Source organism: Aspergillus pseudotamarii (genome assembly GCF_009193445.1).
Source record: "Aspergillus pseudotamarii strain CBS 117625 unplaced genomic scaffold BDV38scaffold_3, whole genome shotgun sequence".
Classification (NCBI taxonomy): domain Eukaryota; kingdom Fungi; phylum Ascomycota; class Eurotiomycetes; order Eurotiales; family Aspergillaceae; genus Aspergillus; species Aspergillus pseudotamarii.
In genome coordinates this window covers 324,537-342,572 of record NW_022475017.1, presented here as the reverse complement: position 1 = coordinate 342,572, position 18,036 = coordinate 324,537, and the positions used below count along the sequence as shown (strand labels likewise).

The 18,036-nt window shown below is 47.6% G+C and overlaps 8 protein-coding genes across 8 annotated transcripts; 2 read left to right on the top strand and 6 right to left on the bottom strand.

Moving 5' to 3' along the window:
* Positions 1–230: 230 nt before the first annotated feature.
* Positions 231–905, top strand: BDV38DRAFT_234126 (uncharacterized protein). Its single transcript, XM_032053205.1, has 2 exons — positions 231–360; positions 427–905. Exons 1-2 carry the CDS (start codon positions 282–284, stop codon positions 672–674), a joined length of 327 nt encoding a protein of 108 aa, XP_031918911.1. The 5' UTR covers positions 231–281; the 3' UTR covers positions 675–905.
* Positions 767–2,913, bottom strand: BDV38DRAFT_277660 (N2227-like protein-domain-containing protein; the record flags this gene model as incomplete). The annotated part of the gene is made up of 5 exons (XM_032058537.1): positions 767–1,338; positions 1,396–1,768; positions 1,819–2,061; positions 2,654–2,764; positions 2,827–2,913. The coding sequence occupies 5 exons, from the start codon at positions 2,911–2,913 to the stop codon at positions 767–769; spliced, it is 1,386 nt and encodes a 461-aa protein (XP_031918910.1).
* A 1,526-nt stretch (positions 2,914–4,439) lies between these two features.
* BDV38DRAFT_277659 (ankyrin repeat domain-containing protein) lies at positions 4,440–5,591 on the bottom strand (the record flags this gene model as incomplete). Its single annotated transcript, XM_032058536.1, has 1 exon — positions 4,440–5,591. The coding sequence occupies one exon, from the start codon at positions 5,589–5,591 to the stop codon at positions 4,440–4,442; it is 1,152 nt and encodes a 383-aa protein (XP_031918909.1).
* Positions 5,592–6,387: 796 nt separating this feature from the next.
* On the top strand, positions 6,388–7,576 carry BDV38DRAFT_293341 (fumarylacetoacetate hydrolase family protein; the record flags this gene model as incomplete). Its single annotated transcript, XM_032062215.1, has 3 exons — positions 6,388–6,573; positions 6,635–7,004; positions 7,087–7,576. 3 exons carry the CDS (start codon positions 6,388–6,390, stop codon positions 7,383–7,385), a joined length of 855 nt encoding a protein of 284 aa, XP_031918908.1. The 3' UTR covers positions 7,386–7,576.
* Positions 7,577–8,227: 651 nt separating this feature from the next.
* On the bottom strand, positions 8,228–9,181 carry BDV38DRAFT_234121 (uncharacterized protein). The gene is made up of 2 exons (XM_032053204.1): positions 8,923–9,181; positions 8,228–8,857 (listed from the first exon to the last, which is right to left on the bottom strand). The coding sequence occupies exons 1-2, from the start codon at positions 8,929–8,931 to the stop codon at positions 8,516–8,518; spliced, it is 351 nt and encodes a 116-aa protein (XP_031918907.1). The 5' UTR covers positions 8,932–9,181; the 3' UTR covers positions 8,228–8,515.
* Positions 9,182–9,490: 309 nt separating this feature from the next.
* On the bottom strand, positions 9,491–12,210 carry BDV38DRAFT_293340 (beta-glucosidase; the record flags this gene model as incomplete). Its single annotated transcript, XM_032062214.1, has 6 exons — positions 9,491–9,978; positions 10,069–10,499; positions 10,556–10,946; positions 11,007–11,373; positions 11,426–12,042; positions 12,096–12,210. 6 exons carry the CDS (start codon positions 12,208–12,210, stop codon positions 9,491–9,493), a joined length of 2,409 nt encoding a protein of 802 aa, XP_031918906.1.
* Positions 12,211–13,344: 1,134 nt separating this feature from the next.
* BDV38DRAFT_293338 (GMC family oxidoreductase) lies at positions 13,345–15,475 on the bottom strand. Its single transcript, XM_032062213.1, has 4 exons — positions 15,055–15,475; positions 14,394–15,000; positions 13,712–14,331; positions 13,345–13,643 (listed from the first exon to the last, which is right to left on the bottom strand). Exons 1-4 carry the CDS (start codon positions 15,374–15,376, stop codon positions 13,417–13,419), a joined length of 1,776 nt encoding a protein of 591 aa, XP_031918905.1. The 5' UTR covers positions 15,377–15,475; the 3' UTR covers positions 13,345–13,416.
* A 460-nt stretch (positions 15,476–15,935) lies between these two features.
* BDV38DRAFT_293335 (uncharacterized protein) lies at positions 15,936–17,471 on the bottom strand (the record flags this gene model as incomplete). Its single annotated transcript, XM_032062212.1, has 1 exon — positions 15,936–17,471. The coding sequence occupies one exon, from the start codon at positions 17,469–17,471 to the stop codon at positions 15,936–15,938; it is 1,536 nt and encodes a 511-aa protein (XP_031918904.1).
* Between the last annotated feature and the right edge of the window lie 565 nt (positions 17,472–18,036).

Here is an 18,036-nt window from a genome sequence, read left to right as displayed (position 1 = left end):
GTATGGAGATATCCTATTCGGTGGCAATCCTATGAACGCAGCTACACCACCCGGCTTATTGGCTCGAGACGCCTTGTTCTGTAACACATACAAGCTAAACACTACCTGTGGCCGCTCATCATAAGTAATCAACCTCTCTTTAGCCTTTACATTCGCAATTCATAGTGACCTGACTTTCAACCCACCTTAACCAGTTCAGATCAAGGGAAGGAGAGAGATAATTGCATTCACTAAATCTCCACTAGAGATATACACCCCTAGGGCAACCTTTTGAGAACTACATGATGGGAGGCCTCCTACATAGGTCGGTATTTGTATGTTTCACTCATTATTTGGTACCTTTGTCTAGAGTATACACAGGTAGTCTTCCAGAATATCCGAAACAGCTAAATCTGGTTGATGACGACCTAACAAAGAAAACGCAAGATATCGAGGAGATTTCCACCCTCCTTGAGGCTTGTCCCGGGTGTCGACTATTGAGTGCATGGGCTACTGGCCTTGCCAGCCATCACATCAGATGCGTCACCAAGACCACCAGCTTGGGAGATTCCTCTAGACTTGAGCTTTTCTCCTATTCTCGTATTGCTCTCGTGTCATGTATGAGATTTTGTATTCCCTGTCCGTTTGTCCGATCCTTGCATAGATTGATCGCTGATTTTCAGGAGAAATGTTGACAAGAGACAGATCGTCGCCGGAACAAGACACCCACTCTGGAGTTGTGCTGAAACCATGTATCTTATTCTTATTCCACATTAAGATCATACTCTTAATCTCTCTGGGCGACCCAAAACTGCGCCTGATATGCATTCTTGCTCAAGCCCTTTCCATTCCGGGCGTATGCTACTTCCTTGCCACGAACTGTCATCCCAGGTATTGTTATATCCCCACAAGATGCGTCTGTCTCCTGAAACTTAAACCCGAGGTGCTCGGTTAAAGCTATAATCTCATCCAGCGACAGCTGCAAAAAGGGTGCACTTCCGTATAGCAACGGGCCTAGATTGATCCACTTGCCCCCGGGGCGGAGTAACCGATGGATATTCTCAAAATATGAAACCAGGTTCCGCGCAGTATCAATGAAGAATAACGTGACGATCACGTCATATTTCCCCGTATCTTCTGCAAATACGGTAGTAAAGTCGCCTTCTACCAGGAGAACAGAGGAACTAGCCAATGTATCCGGAAACGAGACGGAACGCTGCAAATCAGCCGTCGTCACTTGATGCGACCACCAGTCGATATATGGATGGAAAGCCTTGCTGTTGGCGCTCGACAGGCTGGATAGATATCGATATGCGAGGTTCATGTACATGGACCATTCGTTCATGGTTACCTCGAAGCCTGCCGGGGTTAGTCCACCTCGATTATCTTTCGGCTGCAGCTGACGCAAAAACTAACCATCTAATGCATTAACCTCATGCGCCAGTCGTCCCAGTCCTGCCCCGGGCAATAACACTCGCAACGGTTGCTCGGATGTCCTTGACATATTCGCAAGAGTACCTAGAACACACGGAAATGCGTCCTGCCGCTCCTCGTATCCTTCATCGGCCCAATCGCGCACGAAATGCTTCATTGCCTGTGAGACGCTCGTTTTGTCAGTATTGACCCCCTTATTCTCGTTTTCCTTGATGAACTGGTCCAATTCTGCTTGGGAAATGTTATAGAAATGCATCCCATGCTTGACAATCTCATGCGCCAGTTGCTCATTTGTCTCGAAAAGGTGCTCCACGGTATTCAGCTTCCGGGTATATTTAACCGTGGATTCAACGATCTACCCCGTCGTTAGTATGGGATACTATGGGTTTGTACGGAACCGCATACTGAGCGTTGTTTCTTGGGGATTTTCTTGTACCAATCCCGCCAGCGCTTTGTTTCGACTAGATTGCGCTCTTTGTAGCGATGGAAGGCATGGAGAGCTGTGAGCAATCTCTGTCGAGGATGTGATGTATCCCATGATCCGGTGGAGCGTTGAAGACGGCTTTGTAGTCGCGAGTATTCCTCTTGCTGGCGTGACTCGCTCTGGTCGATGAGGGTGATGTTTGTCACGAAGACGTGTGTTATTTTCTGCATTCATTTTAGTAAAAGATACTTCGCCAATGGGTGGGAGGTTGTTACGTCTAATTCGGCATCGTATTGTGGAATTACGTCTTTTGCCCAAGCAAGGCAAAAAATATAGAAAAATAATAAAGTACAATGCATTGTGTCCTACATATGCAGGTCATATATTATAGCAAAGAAAGAAAAAATAAACTGAAAATAAAAGAGTGGGAGACCGCATGGTCAAAAATTCCGAATCCACGACGCCCCGAAGGTCCTCAATCCAGAGTCCTTGGAGCATTGCCAAGTCCGACGGGGCTGATTTGGTCCATATTGTTGGAGATGGTTCGTCTTGGCACCCAAGAGTCATTTGCAACGGGTTTACGACTTGAGCCGAAACTGATGATATTCATGATAGTATTGATGGTCATCTTCCAGTAAGTTCACCATTTCAGGAGAAGTGGCTAAACATGGGATTCATTTGTCTTTAGCGGGTTGATGATCCGGTGCTGCTGCAGGCTCTGGCTGGACATGTCGAGATTTAGATGGACGATGCTATTGTTCACCACATATTCCATTACCCAAAGTAATCATAAGCAACAGTCCAAGGTACACTTACATTGATACGTCGACCGTGTTCTTCTTCGAGGAGAGCATAGCGTTCTTGCTTCTTTTGTATCTCCTGATGGGCGAGTGCCAGTTCGTATTGAATACTTGCCATATCTTGCTTCTAGGTCCCGAATCTCCTCATTAGCTTTTTCTTTCGAAAGAGCTGCTATGGAGTTTACTTACGATCTCTTCTGTACTCAGCAGCTGGGGAAGCCTGCGCCGTATAAAGCGGCGCATCGCAGCATTGGCGGAGGGGCGCTGAGGGGGCATTGTAATAGGATGAGAGTGAAATTCCGATTGCAGTGGTCAGACGGGAGAAATCAGTCCTCGTATGTGTAAGTCACGAAGCTAAAACGAAAAGCTCAGGGAAGAAAGGGGGGGGGGACGCAAGAAAATGTGGATGGTGATGGTGGGAAAGGAGAGGGGCAAGAAGAGAACGAAAAGAAATATCAGGCAACACCTGACCCAAAGAAACAGGACTTCAACCCAAGGTTCAACTCTAGGCCGGCAACTTCAAGAATGAGCCATGACTTGCAACCTCTTCAAGTGTATAGAATATCTGGCAAGCACGTAAACGTACCGGGCCTTGTGGGCATTGTCAGGAAAAGAAAGGAATGGGGGGCGGAATACTGTCAAATAGGAATCAGTAGTTAGGACATCAGGAATAACAACCTACTACTGAATCAAACCGGTCTACCCCGGTGCATTCTGTACACGAATCGAGACGGTTGTCTCCCTCTATGGCGTCTTAGATATCTAAGGAATACCTAAGCTCGAGATCAGTGATAAACAAGCAGTAAAGCACACCCCAAAGAACCGGGGTGAGATAGCCAACATGACACCGGAAAGGTATCTGGTGTGCAGTACCTGCCTCTGCTGGAATATTAACAACTCTACTCCGGTCCGTGTTTATTTTGATGTCATAAACTAAAGGGGTAAAAAAAAAGGAGATACGTCTCTCTGATCAGAAGATTTTGAAGTAGTAAAGTATTAGAACGTATGTGAATACAAGACAATACTATTTCTTCGAGGAACGACGAGAGTCGGTGTTGCCAGCGTTTATATCTTTACCTTTATATTCCTATCTCTTTTCCTTTTCTATCTCGTTGTCTAGTTCTCCAATCTCTTTGTCAATATCTACAACTGAAGGGTTCAGAGTATGGAGGAGAAGCCCTTTGGTCCAATGATTGGTCTCTGATAGATTAATAGGGTGGCTAAACAAGTCGTTCCAGGAGTTGATTATTGGGAGGCCGGGTTTAGAAGGGGGTCGAGTGTCCTTTGTTATAGAATCTACTAACCTCCCGGAACGCACACCGTCACTGTTATTTTGGGCTTTGACTAGTGATCGATTGTATATTTTAATTAATTAACCCGTATAATCAGAATTTACTGAAAGATTCAAAATTTTATAAAGAATAGAGATATTCCTTATTTAAATAAATATTATAACTTTAATTATATTATTAAGGAGATAGATAGGCACCTAAAGGCTTTACCCACTGATCCTAAGCAATATATGATTACTGCACAATCAGAAATAATTGTATGTAAAAAAAAAAAATAGCTTAACTAAAAATTCAGCCTTTTTCACAAACACACAATATCTTCAATATTTTATATTTTTGGTCTGGATAGGAACAGTTTGCCTAGCCCCCAAGGCATCGAGGTCAACAAACAGCTACGAACACCGGGTGCAACAATTTTGGTCAAAGGTGAGCTATATACAATTCCATCGTATGAAGAAATTGTATAGTGCACTGCGCTAGATTACGCTATGTACTATGTGCAATGTACTTTTATAAAATAGGTGTTACCCCCCTTCTCATGACTTGTGGATGATTCTCGAAGTTGAAAAAGACCAAGCGATTCATCATGTTGCGAGACGTCACGCCATATAGGTCCGGTACCTCTATATCCCCACCGTTTTCTAAGAGCAAATTAAAGACCAGATGGGCTTTGCGATCGAATATATCAGTATAAAGATTCCCCACTGCAGCGTGCAACGCGGTTCCTTGTATTGTTCCTCGACCGTCGTTGGGATCGGCGCCGCGTTTAATGAGGAGCAACACCATCTCTGCATTTTGTTTACACACTGCGATGTACAATGGCGACAGGGGATGACCGTTAGAGGATGGAGAGATACCATCCACCTTGAGAAGGGTGCGAACAGCGTACATGGATTGGAGCATAATCGCCTGGCCGAGGACTGTTAGGTTATCCGCGTTGGCCTCATTGTAGAGCTCCGGTGTTAGAGGTAAAATGAGCTCTAGCACAGCGGAAGCATCCATGTTACCAAGTGCAGCATGAAGCACCGTGTTGTTGGTGATATCCTCCCGAATAGTAAGTGGAAGGCCAACTTCAATAAGGCACTTCAGCGCACCCGCGCTCAAGCGACGGATTGCCACAAACATAGAAGCTTTATTCAGTGAGGCAACCATGTCGGAGCCCGCCAGATCAACGAAGCGAATGACACTGTCACTGCTTCCTGCAAGAATCACCGCGCTACCGAGGGTTACCACATCGTCATCGAGCCAGGCAACTGTGAAAACATCCTCTGCTGTGATGTGTCCGTTGCTGAACAGGTATTCGGGAATTTCGGGGTTGGCAGTGCACATTATCAAGCTCAACAAACTGCAACCCCCTTGTGCAAAATGTCGCAGGTCAAGCCCCCACTCGAGGTACTGTTTTAGACCGGCCACATCGCCCGTTATTACTCGCATATTGGCCGCTTTACCATGGGGGCAGTCTTTCTCCACCAACCTACATATCTCATACTCTTCAAGGCTCTTGCAGAGACCAAAGTTCTGCTTCTGAAATTCGGGTTTAAGGACGGCTAGGACATTCTGCTGCAAATGGCGAGACACGGCCATGATGGAGCGAATCGTGCCGTTGTCACAAAAGTAGATGATGCGCTGTATGAGCTCGGATGGTAGATCTGTCAATAACATGGTTTTCGATTGATCCAAAAGACGTTGACAGTTACTTCTGGTATAAATGGCCTGGTAAGTGTTGGGAGTTAGTGGTTCTTCCAGGTAGAGGTGTAGACTTTCTGTGATAGTCAACTCAACTTGCCAGTTGCGTTTCTGCAAATGGAAATGTTGAAGTCCCGAGCATGAGATTACCATGTAGGCCCCTGTATTACATACCTAGCTTGCTCGGCACGTCATCACCATGCAATTATGTGTAGTACACACAGGGCATTGCCTGAATTATTAGGCCTTGTGCGGGAATCTCTATACGGAATCTCTTTGAGCATGAGTTAACAAGCCCTAGCATTTAATAGATAATAGTACATCTATCTATTCCGCGAGAACCTTCAGCAGACCAATCTCTGTATTTGGTGTCTTCAAGGTTCTTTATTCCTTTTCATTTTCTTCCTTCTCTTCATGGAGATGCAGAGTGACAATTTCGATATGGAAGTCATTTTAGTCGGTATCTTACTCCAGATCACTCCACAAGTTGAAAGTGGCAAAGAGCATAGGTATCCACCCTAGATCACCCCTATCCCATATGCTACGTATACTTGGACTCGGAGTTTCCTGCATCGGAAGTACGGAAAGAAGGAATAAATGGGTGTTGAAAAGAGTCCCACACAGTCCCCGCATTGATAAAGCATCTCACCCGCAATATCCGAGGTGGGGGACACGGAAGCCCATCCCGATACCCCAATAAATAGGGATTGGAATCCAGCATCCGAACGGTCTTGAGCTCTCATTTTCGACAAATACGATTCAGACCGTCAAAATGTCCTGGACACACCTCATCCGCTTCATTGCCGTCGAAGATAGCCAAGAGCATCTTGGCCAGTTAGTCGACACAACTCGCGACATTGGCAAAGATAGCGTCAATGGCGTGGAAATCGCGGCGTATCTTATCGATGGGACGATCTTTGACGGGCGCGTATCCACGACCGTGATGTACGTTAAGCAGGTAAGGGCCTCACCTGCTAGCGGGACTCTCATCGAAAAGGTATCCTAACCATAGAGAGTAGCTTCTCTCCCCAATCACCAAAGAACAATGTAGTTACATCCGTTGTCTGGGTCTGAACTACCTCGACCACGCCAAAGAAGCCAACATGGCGCTCCCCACGGTTCCCGTTATGTTCACCAAGCCCCGCACGGCATTGGCCAACCCGTACCCCGCTACGATTAATATCCCCAAGTGTGCCCAGGATGAAACGAGTGATTACGAGGCCGAACTCTGTGTCGTGATTGGGAAGACAGGCCGTGATATCCCTGAAGAGGAAGCGTTGGATTACGTTCTCGGTTATACAGCGTCTAACGACGTTTCGGCGAGGGCACTGCAATTCGCGACTTCGCAGTGGTCGTTTTCCAAGGGCCTGGATGGGAGTTGCCCGGTTGGTATGTTCTTTGTCTACTTCTCTCTTTCTGTCTAGATCCCACTTGAGCGTTGTCTAGAGGTTCCTGTCCCTAACCAGTATAGGACCCGTCCTGGTCTCATCCTCTGCCATCAAGGACCCGCAGACGTTGTTCATTAAGGCGATCCATAATGGGAATGTCCTGCAGGATGGCCATACGAAAGAAATGCTATTTTCGATCAAGAAGCAGATCTCCTATCTATCTCAGGGCACGACGCTGGAAGCAGGCACAATTTTCCTGACAGGAACTCCGGCTGGAATTGGATTCACTCGGCAGCCCAGAATTGTGCTGAAGGATGGCGATGAGATCAATATCGAAATTGAACAGATTGGCACGTTGGTCAACAAGGTGCGGTACGAATAGATAGCGTTGCTTATATAGAAGAGACTATTCCTTTCATTCATTGGTATACCTTGAGATAGAATGCGTTTCACCAATCTGTCCATCGCAAAGGACGAGATGGTGTAATATAGACCTACGAGATGTAGTATATGTGCCATCTAGCACCTAGGGATAGTCATAGGCTTGAAGATTCGTATTATCTTGGATATCCCACTTCCTTGGAATAGCATAGCTTTAATGTATATCTTCCACGAGTTATGATCATGAAAAGTAGAATGAGTATGGTGGAGATAATCGGTACAGTTGCTCTACCCGGCACCGCAGCAGAACTAGTTCAAGAACCATGATGGGACCTCAGGCCCCCAAACCGCCAACGACTCATCCCCCGCAGGCCCATACCCAATTGGAGTCTCCTCGTTGATCAAATCTCCATCTGCATAGTGTTCTACCATATTGCCGGTGGTATCCCACCAATAATCAAAGATTTGGGAGCCTAGGATGTGTCTCCCCACACCCCAAACCGATTCATATCCCTTTCCGCTCAAGTACTGATGGCCAAGGTGCTGCGTATCAATGTCATGAACCTCAAAGGAGCAATGGTGAACATGCGAGGTTGGGTTTGTGCTCAAAAAGAAGCTGTGATGATCGACATAGTCTGTTCCACGGTCGATATGCGCGAAGAGAGCGACGTTCTTTTTCTGACCGTCCTTCTCAACGTGCAGAAAATCACTCGGCACGATATTGAAGTTTGTAGTGTAGAAGTTTACCAATTCGTCGAACTTCTGAACGCAGAGCCCGAAGTGCCCAAGCTGGTTTCTCTATTAGTGCTTAATTTATACACAGGGGTAGGGGAGAAAGCGCACCTTATGAACGGCCGCTGGACCCGGATTGAATCGCTGGAATTTCCGAATCCGTGGTTTCTCAGACTCCGTATTCACGATAATGCTCGTCGGGTATTCACCAGCCTCGCGGAGCTCTTGACCACAGATCAGGTTCACAGGGAATCCCTCCGGATCAGTTAGAGTCAGCAGATGCCCTCCCCCGGGTGCCTCTGACAAGTCTTGAATTTCCCCAGCACCAGGAAGGTGCGCCGCTCTACACGATTAGCAAATCTTTATATGAGCCATAGGAAACAAGGACAGGCAAGCCACTCACTTCTCTAATTCCTGGTATGATTCCACCTCAAACGTGCCCCCTAAGAACTTCTTCTCTCCCCTCTGTGCATAATACACATACTGATCCCTTCCATACCCGCGGTACCAAATCCGATCGTCCGTCTTCTTCACCACCTCCATCCCAAAGTCCTGCAAAAACACCGTGATCTCATTCAAGTCCGGATGCTGGTACCGCATGTGCGACAGTTTCACCAGTCGGATCTGCTTCCCGGTGTCAATATTGCATCGCTTCCTCCACGATGCGACCGACTCTTGCTCCGGGCCGATGGCGGTAATATCGGGAATCGAGGCCCCATGGGCCGGCGCGGGTAGTTCGCGCTGTTTTTATTTAGTGCTCACTTAGCGGGCCAATATTTTGGGGGTGGAGGGGCGGTGGTTCTTACCACGATCATACTGTATGCTAGTTGCTTAGCGGGGTTAGTTGTGTTGTGTTGAGGTCTCAATGTGCTCCTGTTTCTTGCTGCTTATATGGATTACCCGGTGAACTTCCCCACATGGAGGAAGATCCGAGGGGCGTGGCTTCATTCCATGGTTGGTCCCACTGTTCAATAGCTCATGTCCCACACTCTTACTTGTGGGGCTTATTTATGTTCCTGGTTGTTGGCATTAACTGGTGTATAATTATCGGGCTGTTGATCTTCCGTCAAAACTTTTAAATCCTGATTCTGTTCATACCGAGGGGATGCACTGATGTTTCAAGATTGAGGGTGCTATGAACCTGTAGGATCATGGGCATTGCCTGCTTTGGTTCAGAGTATACAAAGGGCTGGCCCTATGTGGGGCCTAATGGAAGACACCATATATAAAAGTCGAAAGCGAGCAAGAACATGCAGAAAAGGAAAGATCAAGACCCAACAGCAAAAATTACCAGTCACACCTATCTTCAATCCTGTATGTATTGACATGTAGCCTAATGGGCATCAGACCATTTCCATCGATTTGGCCTTCACATTATCGGATCGGAGTGAACGAGCCTGCCACCCGGAAATCCCTGCTTGAAAAACCAACGCGTGCTTGCATCAACCCGCTTGGTATCACCCACTGCTGCCTGGTAACGTCCCAGTGACTAATATCCCTCCTCGTTAACTGGAAAGTGATGTCTCTAGACTCTCCTGGCTGGAGCTGCACCTTCTCAAATCCCCGAAGAACATTAACTGCCGAAGCCGCCTCAGACGTGCCTTTAGGAAGACTCAAATAAAGCTGTGGCACAGCGGCCCCAGCTACCTCCCCAGTATTTTTCACAGTAATAGAGATTCTGTAAAGTATCTCCCAAAGGTTGGGGTTGCCTCCCGGGATGACTTTTGCATCCGCCGGCAGAGCCGATAGTTCACCATTGAATAGAGGAGTGATGGAGATGCGCTTTCCGATTGAAAAGGTCGTGTATGAAAGACCGTATCCGAATTCGTATTGTACCGTTTTATTATAGTAATCGAAGTGTCCTATGGAGTTCCAGTGTGTCCTGTTAGTATGCTTCAAGGTCTCCTGGCGTTGGGCTTCAGAAGTATGTGTAGGTCAGAGGAAATACACACGGTAATCAATCAACACCCCTTCCTTAAAATCAGACTGCCATGCTCTTGGATCATCGGTGTCCTGGAGGTCTGTGGAATTTTGAATCGAAGCAAAGGAATAGTCAGATTCTCGCTTTGCGATCGTGTAGGGCAAGTGGCCGGACGGGTTGACATCTCCCCAGAGCACATCGACAATGCTGCTGCCGGCTTCTTGGCCTGAAAGATGGGCAGCCAGGATGGCTGTTACGTTGGGATGGTCCGCCCAGGGTAGGACGTTGACGCCGTTGGAATGAGTCACAACCACCGTATTTGGGCACGTAGATGCGATCTTCTCGACAACCTCGTCACCATTCCAGTCCGAGTGGAGGGACGTGCGGTCTTCGCCTTCGGTCGCCCAGCTTTTTAGGAAGACAATGCAGACATCCGGGGACGATGGGAGTAGAGCTTTGAGGCTAGTTTTAATTTCGTTAGTGGCAGCTGGGGGAGGGACAGGGATAGATGCACTAACTATGGGCTATTTTCTTCAATAATAGCACTATTGTTTAGCACATATTGCACAAGAGCCTTCTCTCGGAAGCCAGCGCGCTGCTTGATTGCCTCTAGAGGACTGACTAAGTACGTGAAGAGGCCTGATCCAGAACCCCCGCCTGCAGCAAGCACGCCATATTCATAGTTACCGACACCATTGAAGTAGAAAACGGACATGCCGTTCGTGAGATCACCAGCATCATTGCCGAAAACTGTAATATGTTTCGGTGACTTCAGAGGAAGAGTGTTGTTGGTGTTTTTCAAGAGCACAATACCGTCTGCAGCTTGCTTGCGGATTTCTGCTCCATGATTGCCGCGAACGTCAACATTGGCGACTGCTCCATAGGTGTAATTGTATTTGTACTCTCCAGCTGTTTGCTATTTTAGTATGAAACCTCCACACATACATTCCCATGAGAGTTGTCACTTACGGCTAGAGAATAGGACTGCGTTGAGCTCTTTATTGACGGGGTCCATGGCCGGGAAGCCCTTGTCCTGATTCAGGTGAAAATACGGCGTCATCACTCTGCGACACATGTCGTCCAGGCGGCCCATTGGAACAGAGCCATTTTTAACAGACTCAGTCAGGTTCTGGTTGAAGAATACAGGGCCGAAGCTTGCAGTGCCCGGCATATCCATGTCCTCACCTGCGTTAATGGCAAACGCCCCGCTGTGCGTAGCACCCCAGTCCGACATCACGTACCCTTGGAAACCAAGTTCCCCCTTGAGGATACCATTTTGCGCCTTGCTATTCTGGCATCCGTAGGTTTGGTTCAAGCGATTGTAGCTGCACATCACCTAGTACCGCACTGTCAGACGTAGTTCGCCCACACTGTTATGGATAACTTACAGTAGCAACTCCGGCCTTGACGGCTTGCTGGAATGGCCAAAGATAGAGCTCGTGCATAGTGCGATCGTCAATATTGGAAGAGACACTCTCAATTGTCGTGCCGTCTTCGTTCTGGGAAGGCTGCCGTTGAGTTTCTTGCTCATTACCGATGTAGTGCTTCGCGCATGCCTGCACACCGCTGTCCTGGATACCAAGGATAGTCTCCGTGAACAATTCTCCTGTCAAATACGGATCAGGGGAGAAGCCTTCCCAGTTTCTTCCACCGAAACCACTGCGACCAAGAGGCCCAGCAACAGGCCCAAGAAGGACCTGCGACCCCTTGCCCCGGAACTCGGCAGCCATCTGACTGCCTCTTTCGTAGGCAATGTTCTTGTCCCACGTTGCGGCGATAGTGATCCCGGCAGGGAAGACAGAGGAGTAAGTGCCTTGCTCTAATGCCAAGGGGCCATTCTGTATACAGAGCCCTGTGAAATTAAGACGGTAGATGGGCGCAATGTTTCCTACACAAGGCCCTTCCGTCCCCGAGACAAGGCCTACCTTCTCTTCGGTGGTAAGCTGGGAGACAAAGTCCGACGCCCGTGCAAAGGCATCTTCCCACCCAGAGCCCATTGCATCCGCTGTTATGTATTAGAAAGGCTCACGGAGAATATGTGTATCGGTGCTCACTGACGGTTGGGAATCTCATCCGGTGTAGGGCTATGGAGGTAGTCGTTGTGATTCCATGCTGCGCTAGCAGCACCTATACAAGAAGCAAGCGCTGCTGTAAACAGTAGTTCTCTGCGCATGGTGGCGACTCTTACTCAACGGAACCTCTGTGACTATTTTCTGCAGACAGGAAATAATTTTCTCTGTCGAACGAGACCTTTTATAGTCATGCGGCATGCCCTTCCCCTCACCGTAGGATTCAACCGTGACCCCGATACATCATGTTTTCCTTGAAATCTATGATGACCCTATCTTGCGTCTAGCGTCTTCTCATTGCGCCTTGCGTGGTTTCTCATCACTTCCCCAGATCTACAATGCAATAGCAAAAAGAGGTATACAGGAGTTCCGGCTAAACTTCGGCTAAACATCCGTGCATATGGTGGATCAGTCGATCGTCCCTCTATTTGTCTAAGCACCATGGATGGCAAGGGTCCAGTGATGTAACGTCGATACGTAGAAGAATGCGGGGATGAATCTGGGGCACGGCATGAATTTAGATGAACTGGGTCGGCTGGCAATTTTACCCAATTTAGCAAAGATGTAGGTGAACAACTCGCTTTAGTCTCTGCCAGGGAGGATCAGTAATTATCAAACTATATTTTCTATTTGCGGAATCGCCCGACATATATCCGGTTTCGATCTGGTAGGGGAAGCCTTGCCCTGAACTGCGGCAAGGGTTGGTTGTGCATACTGCGGACCAGGCTGCCCGGAAGGGAGTCACTCTCTCGGGTACATGGCAGGTTTTTTCCGACGTCAGTAGTCCTAACGAAGCATGTACTATACCGGAATAATAATATACTACGAGTTTGCCAACCTACTCGAATGTGATGTCTTGAAAAAACAATACAACTGTCCGACCCCGTTTCCTGTTCAGTACAACTAACCTCGACGGCACGGCTTTGGCAGCCGGGGCACTCCGCAGAGGGCCCGCTCGAACCTCCATTCAAGTATTCAGCTACATGGGAGACGTGGAGCTTTAGACTTATTATGAATTGATGATGCCAGATGTATCTTGGGCACTGCCCAAAGTTGTGTCTTCTGTCTTACTCCAGCAAGTACTTAGAGAGCTTTGGCCTATTGTCGACAGTTGTGCTATCTCGTACCATTAAACAAGACTACTCGTTACTACAAAGGTGGAGTCAAAGTGGAACCTCAAATTTGGTAGAGATATATGAATGTAACAGCTCTCGTTTAAAGGAAATGACTCAGTTACCTTTGAGTGTCGTTAAATGTGGAGGAACGCCCCACCGAGACACTGCCACTCTTTTGAAGTGCGTTGGACAGGCTCAAATCTTAGTAGTTGCAGTGGCATCCTCCTTAATCATTTCAGAGACACGTTCCGCAATAGCGTAGAGATTAGCCGTTGGATGGCCACCTATCTGCATAGGTTGAATGGAGGAGTCAACTACGCGTACATTACTGGTACCGTAGACCTTCAATCGACTGTCGACAACCCCACCCATAGAGCGGGGTAACATAGATGTCGTCCCGATGACATGGTAGTTGGGCGTATCTAAACGTTCACGTAACGAGTCAGCGGAGGCTAGAACCATACTTAAGGAGATGTGTGGATGTACGTACATTGCTCCCCTATCCATTTTGTCCAGGCTTCGTCCGAGGCATCCTGCGGAACCTCCTTGAAACCAGGAAGAGATTCATTGCCGACCAAACTTTTGAGCTCGCCCGTCTTGTACATCTGGCGCAGGAATTTGGACATGGCAATTTGTATCTGGACGTCCCACTCGAAAAGGCCGAAGTTTGGGTTTACAACCGGTGGTGCCATGGGATCGGCGGAGCTAATATGAACATTTCCTCGCGCAAACGGGAGCAGGCCCCAGTAGCCAGTGTGGATGGTATTGGCATTCTCCAATATAAAGACATACTCAGCAACTGGAATATCCTGGGCGAATACAAGGTCGTGCTGGATCTCGAACATCCTCAGCAAGTCCTCTTTTCTCATAGCACCATTGCTTCCACTGGACGCAATATCGGCATATTCATCCAGTTGTGAGCGAACTGACGCAGCCACTGACTGTACTGATGATCCGAAGATATCCGATGCCGAAGCAAAAGCAACCGTTCTTGTTCCCGTTACCGGAGTGTTGGTAGACACCACAATAGAGGTGTTAAGTTGATCTTGCAAGTTTTCGCCAACGCTTGGTAGATTGACCCGGACAGGAATCCCATATTTTTCCAGTATTCTGTTGGTGTCAGGGTCCCTATGCAAATCCGCGTAATAATACTGGGGCAGGAAAATGTTTACCTCGGATTTCCGACACCAGAAAGCTCTAGAATTGCAGGTGTACGCATCGCACCCGCAGCCATGATGACTTCCCTTCGGGCATTAACGACATTTATTCGTCGTCCACCTCCTTCTTGAGTAAATATCTCGACTCCTTGAGCACGAATATCACTGTCCTTCTCATTATCCCATATGATCCGGGCGACAAAGGTATTCAGCTCGACCCTCAGATTTGGTCTCTCCGCATAGGGCCAATAGTATGCTCTAGCCGCATCACTGCGAATATTCATCACATCAACCGTATAAGGATGAAGAGCGAAACCTCGCATGTGCCCGGAATTTAAGTCCCGATTCCATGGAATACCCAGTGCCTCTAACGTGCGATTCATACTCGCTGTCAAGTCACCTTCATCTTTTCGTATATCCATGAAGCCAACGTGCACCGGTCCACTGGTGCCGTGGTAAGCAGGACAGATGGATGCTCCGGCCTCTATTTGCGTCTGGTTGGGGGTTGTCATATTTTCACTTTTTGTATAATAGGGAAAGAGGTTGTCCCAGTCCCAACCTTCAATTCCAATCTCACGCAGGGCATCAATCTGCGCTTTTTCTGCTCGGACGTAGGCCGCGCCTGGAAATTGTTGGAAATTTTTGTCTAAAGCCAATTTGGAGTCTCCGTACGTACCGTTCATAACGCTTGTTCCTCCGAGCGCTTTCCCCGCGCGCATCACCTGGCGGCGTTTGCCGAAGCTCTGTTCCGTAGTTTCGTATGCCCAGTCAAGGGGGCTGTCATATGTGTACGGAAGATTGCTGATATCGGTCACATTGACATTATCAAAAACAGATGATCCAGCCTCAATAACTAAAACTGATACGTTTGGGTCTTCGGCCAGCCGGTTGGCAACAGCCAATCCGCTTGTGCCTCCGCCAACAATAATATAGTCATAGTCGGAAGAGTCGGAAGCTATGATTCCAACTACCAAGGAGAGAATCCAAAATAAGAGCATATTCAGAAATTTGAGCACCGGAAGCTTAGCGGCCCTAGTCCTAGATATATGTTTCGAATATCTTATTCAGGATTGTAATGGGGCGTGGTGTCTGGGGTTTATATCTTTCACCAATACCTGCAGCAGAAGCAGACTCTAAGACGTCATTGAGCATGCCAAGGGGAGTATGCGATAGTACGATGGTTAAAGTAATTATACAGCATCGGGGTTTGCTGGGTAAGTTACCGTAAGTAGCATTTTCTGCAGGCAAGGGTGGTATTGCATAGCACTAAAACTGCAAGGAGTCCAGGATAGATCTGCATTGCCAAGTAACTGGCGACTAGAGAGGACCGGGATGTCTCGGTGCGAGGGCTCGCGAGATGGATGTCCATGGCTATCTGACTGTCTGGAATAGAGCCGAATATTTTTTGTTCTTTAGGTATAGGGCACATCTTGACCGCAAACTAATGTTTCCCGCATCCCAAATGGTAGTATTTGTATTGATCTTGCATTGGCCAAATTCATCACTGATTGTTGGTTTCCTTTCTAAAAAAGAACCATATTCAGCTACATATTCTCCTCACCATTCTACCCCGAGTGCACGAAATGCCGTCTGGTTGCATCTTTCTAAAAAGGCCACTGCCTCGTTTCTGTCATGCCATGCATCGTTATATGCTACACTCAAAGTCAACCTATCCTTCCAAGTGCCCAAGAATACACCAAGTCCCGTGCCTAACTCTTCCCCGGTAACCCATGGGTTGTCTAGCTGGAATGGCCCATGGATGGGGCTTATCACTTTGTCAAGGACACCCATGCTGGATATCGAAACAGAGGGCTTATCGTTGCGTGAGGGGACAGGGGGGGTAACTCCATCAGTCGGATATGGAATGGTAGACATTTTCCAATAAGACGGAACAAGGAAGATGTGCTCTTTGTCATCCCGTATGTCGAGATAAAAGTTGCGTACTGTTTCAGCAATATCCATGAATTCCGCTTTGTCTTTCGCTGCGGTAGACGTCATATCAGCTGTCTCCAATGATGATGCAACATTCAAATCGATTGCCAGGGACCTCCCTGATACAGAGTGGTATACCGTTGCGGGGTGGGCCCAAGTACTATATGGGTTCCTGCAATGGCCACGCTCGTTGATGAGGCTATAACTGAGATAGCGGACTTTGCGCTCATTCACGTGTCTCTCCTGGGTGCCCTGGACAGTAACCGCGATTGCAGTATGGTAAACGTGGGTAATGCTAAGGCCAGTCTCCCGGCATCTATCCAGCAATTGCTTCGTTTGCTCTATAGAAAGAGTGATGGCGGTGCGCTGATGTTTACCCGGTTGTGTCCTATCTCTGTGAAATGGGACGCTAGCAATTTCAGCGCCCTCCTTGAGGGATTGGTTGGAATGAATGATATCTTGTAGCCGGTTTTGTTGAGCCGGCCGTAAATCCTTGGGTATCCCGGCAGCCACACGGAGTGGCGGGCTCAGATTAGCCCATTCACCACCAAAGCAGGGAGCGGTATAACTTGCTCCCCATTTATAGATTTCTGCCGCATGTGCGAATAAATTGTTAAAAAGCATCAAAGTGCCCATTCCATCAATAATGTCATGATGAGCTCGAAGAACAACATCCGCCCGAAAGGCTCCATCAGCCGAGGATGGCTTTTTGATCAGAAATAAAGTCGGCAAGGCCGGGACAGGGGGATCCAAATTACACCATTCAAGCCCTGATATGCTGGTTGACACGATTTGGAACGTAGTTTTCAACCAATCCTCCTGTGAGCACTCTTCTGTGAATGTCTCATATATCTTTTTGCACTTTTTCCCATGAACATCGTATTCTACTCTCGATGCGATTGTGGGATGATCGTACCGTAGTCGTAGCCAAGCATTTCGTAGAACATCCTCTGTTCTATTCTCGGTCTGGTGGTCTGAGGAATGGCTCTCCGCAGGAACAAAAACTGAAATGAAGCCTGTCATGGCAAAGAATGTTCTTCCGGTTCCTTCATACGCTTTTGCCAGTGATGTGTAGAATTGCTCCGCCTCATCAACGTCACGCTCCCATCGGCCATGCCTGGTCTCACCCCATTCAAATCCATTTGGTATCAGTGATGGCATTGTATTATCCGAGGCGCGTAGGTATATATGTGCAAGGAAGGGGCTAGTTATGTCGTAGGGATGATTTGTGCTGTGAATTCAGCTATTGTCAACGAGCGGGCAACACCGCTTTGAACTTTATTTTACTTGCGCAGGAGTTTCGGTCCGATCTTCCGTGCATCTTATATGTAGGTTAGTGGATAGTGGACTGTGAACATAGCTAAGTAGTATTTGTAGTGAGGTGGATTATAAGTTTACTGGCTGACGGCTAAACTTCGGGGTTTCTTATATCAGCGCATAGACCTTCTCGATTTGGTAAAATAGCCAGCAGCTAATGGGGATGAAGATGCCAAGGTGCTAGCTCCCTTACAATATGCATCTTCATGCAGGGGGACAGACTTTTTATAATCACGATTAACATGACAAGAGTCAAAGAAACTTCAAATAAACTATTTATGTATGAATGTATACCTCACTCATATGACAACTGACGTCCATTGTAAAGCGCATTTATATTCGCTTCTGCAAAAGATAAAGTACAGAACCTGGTTATTCAGGCACCGATCAGGGGTATACAACAGGAGGG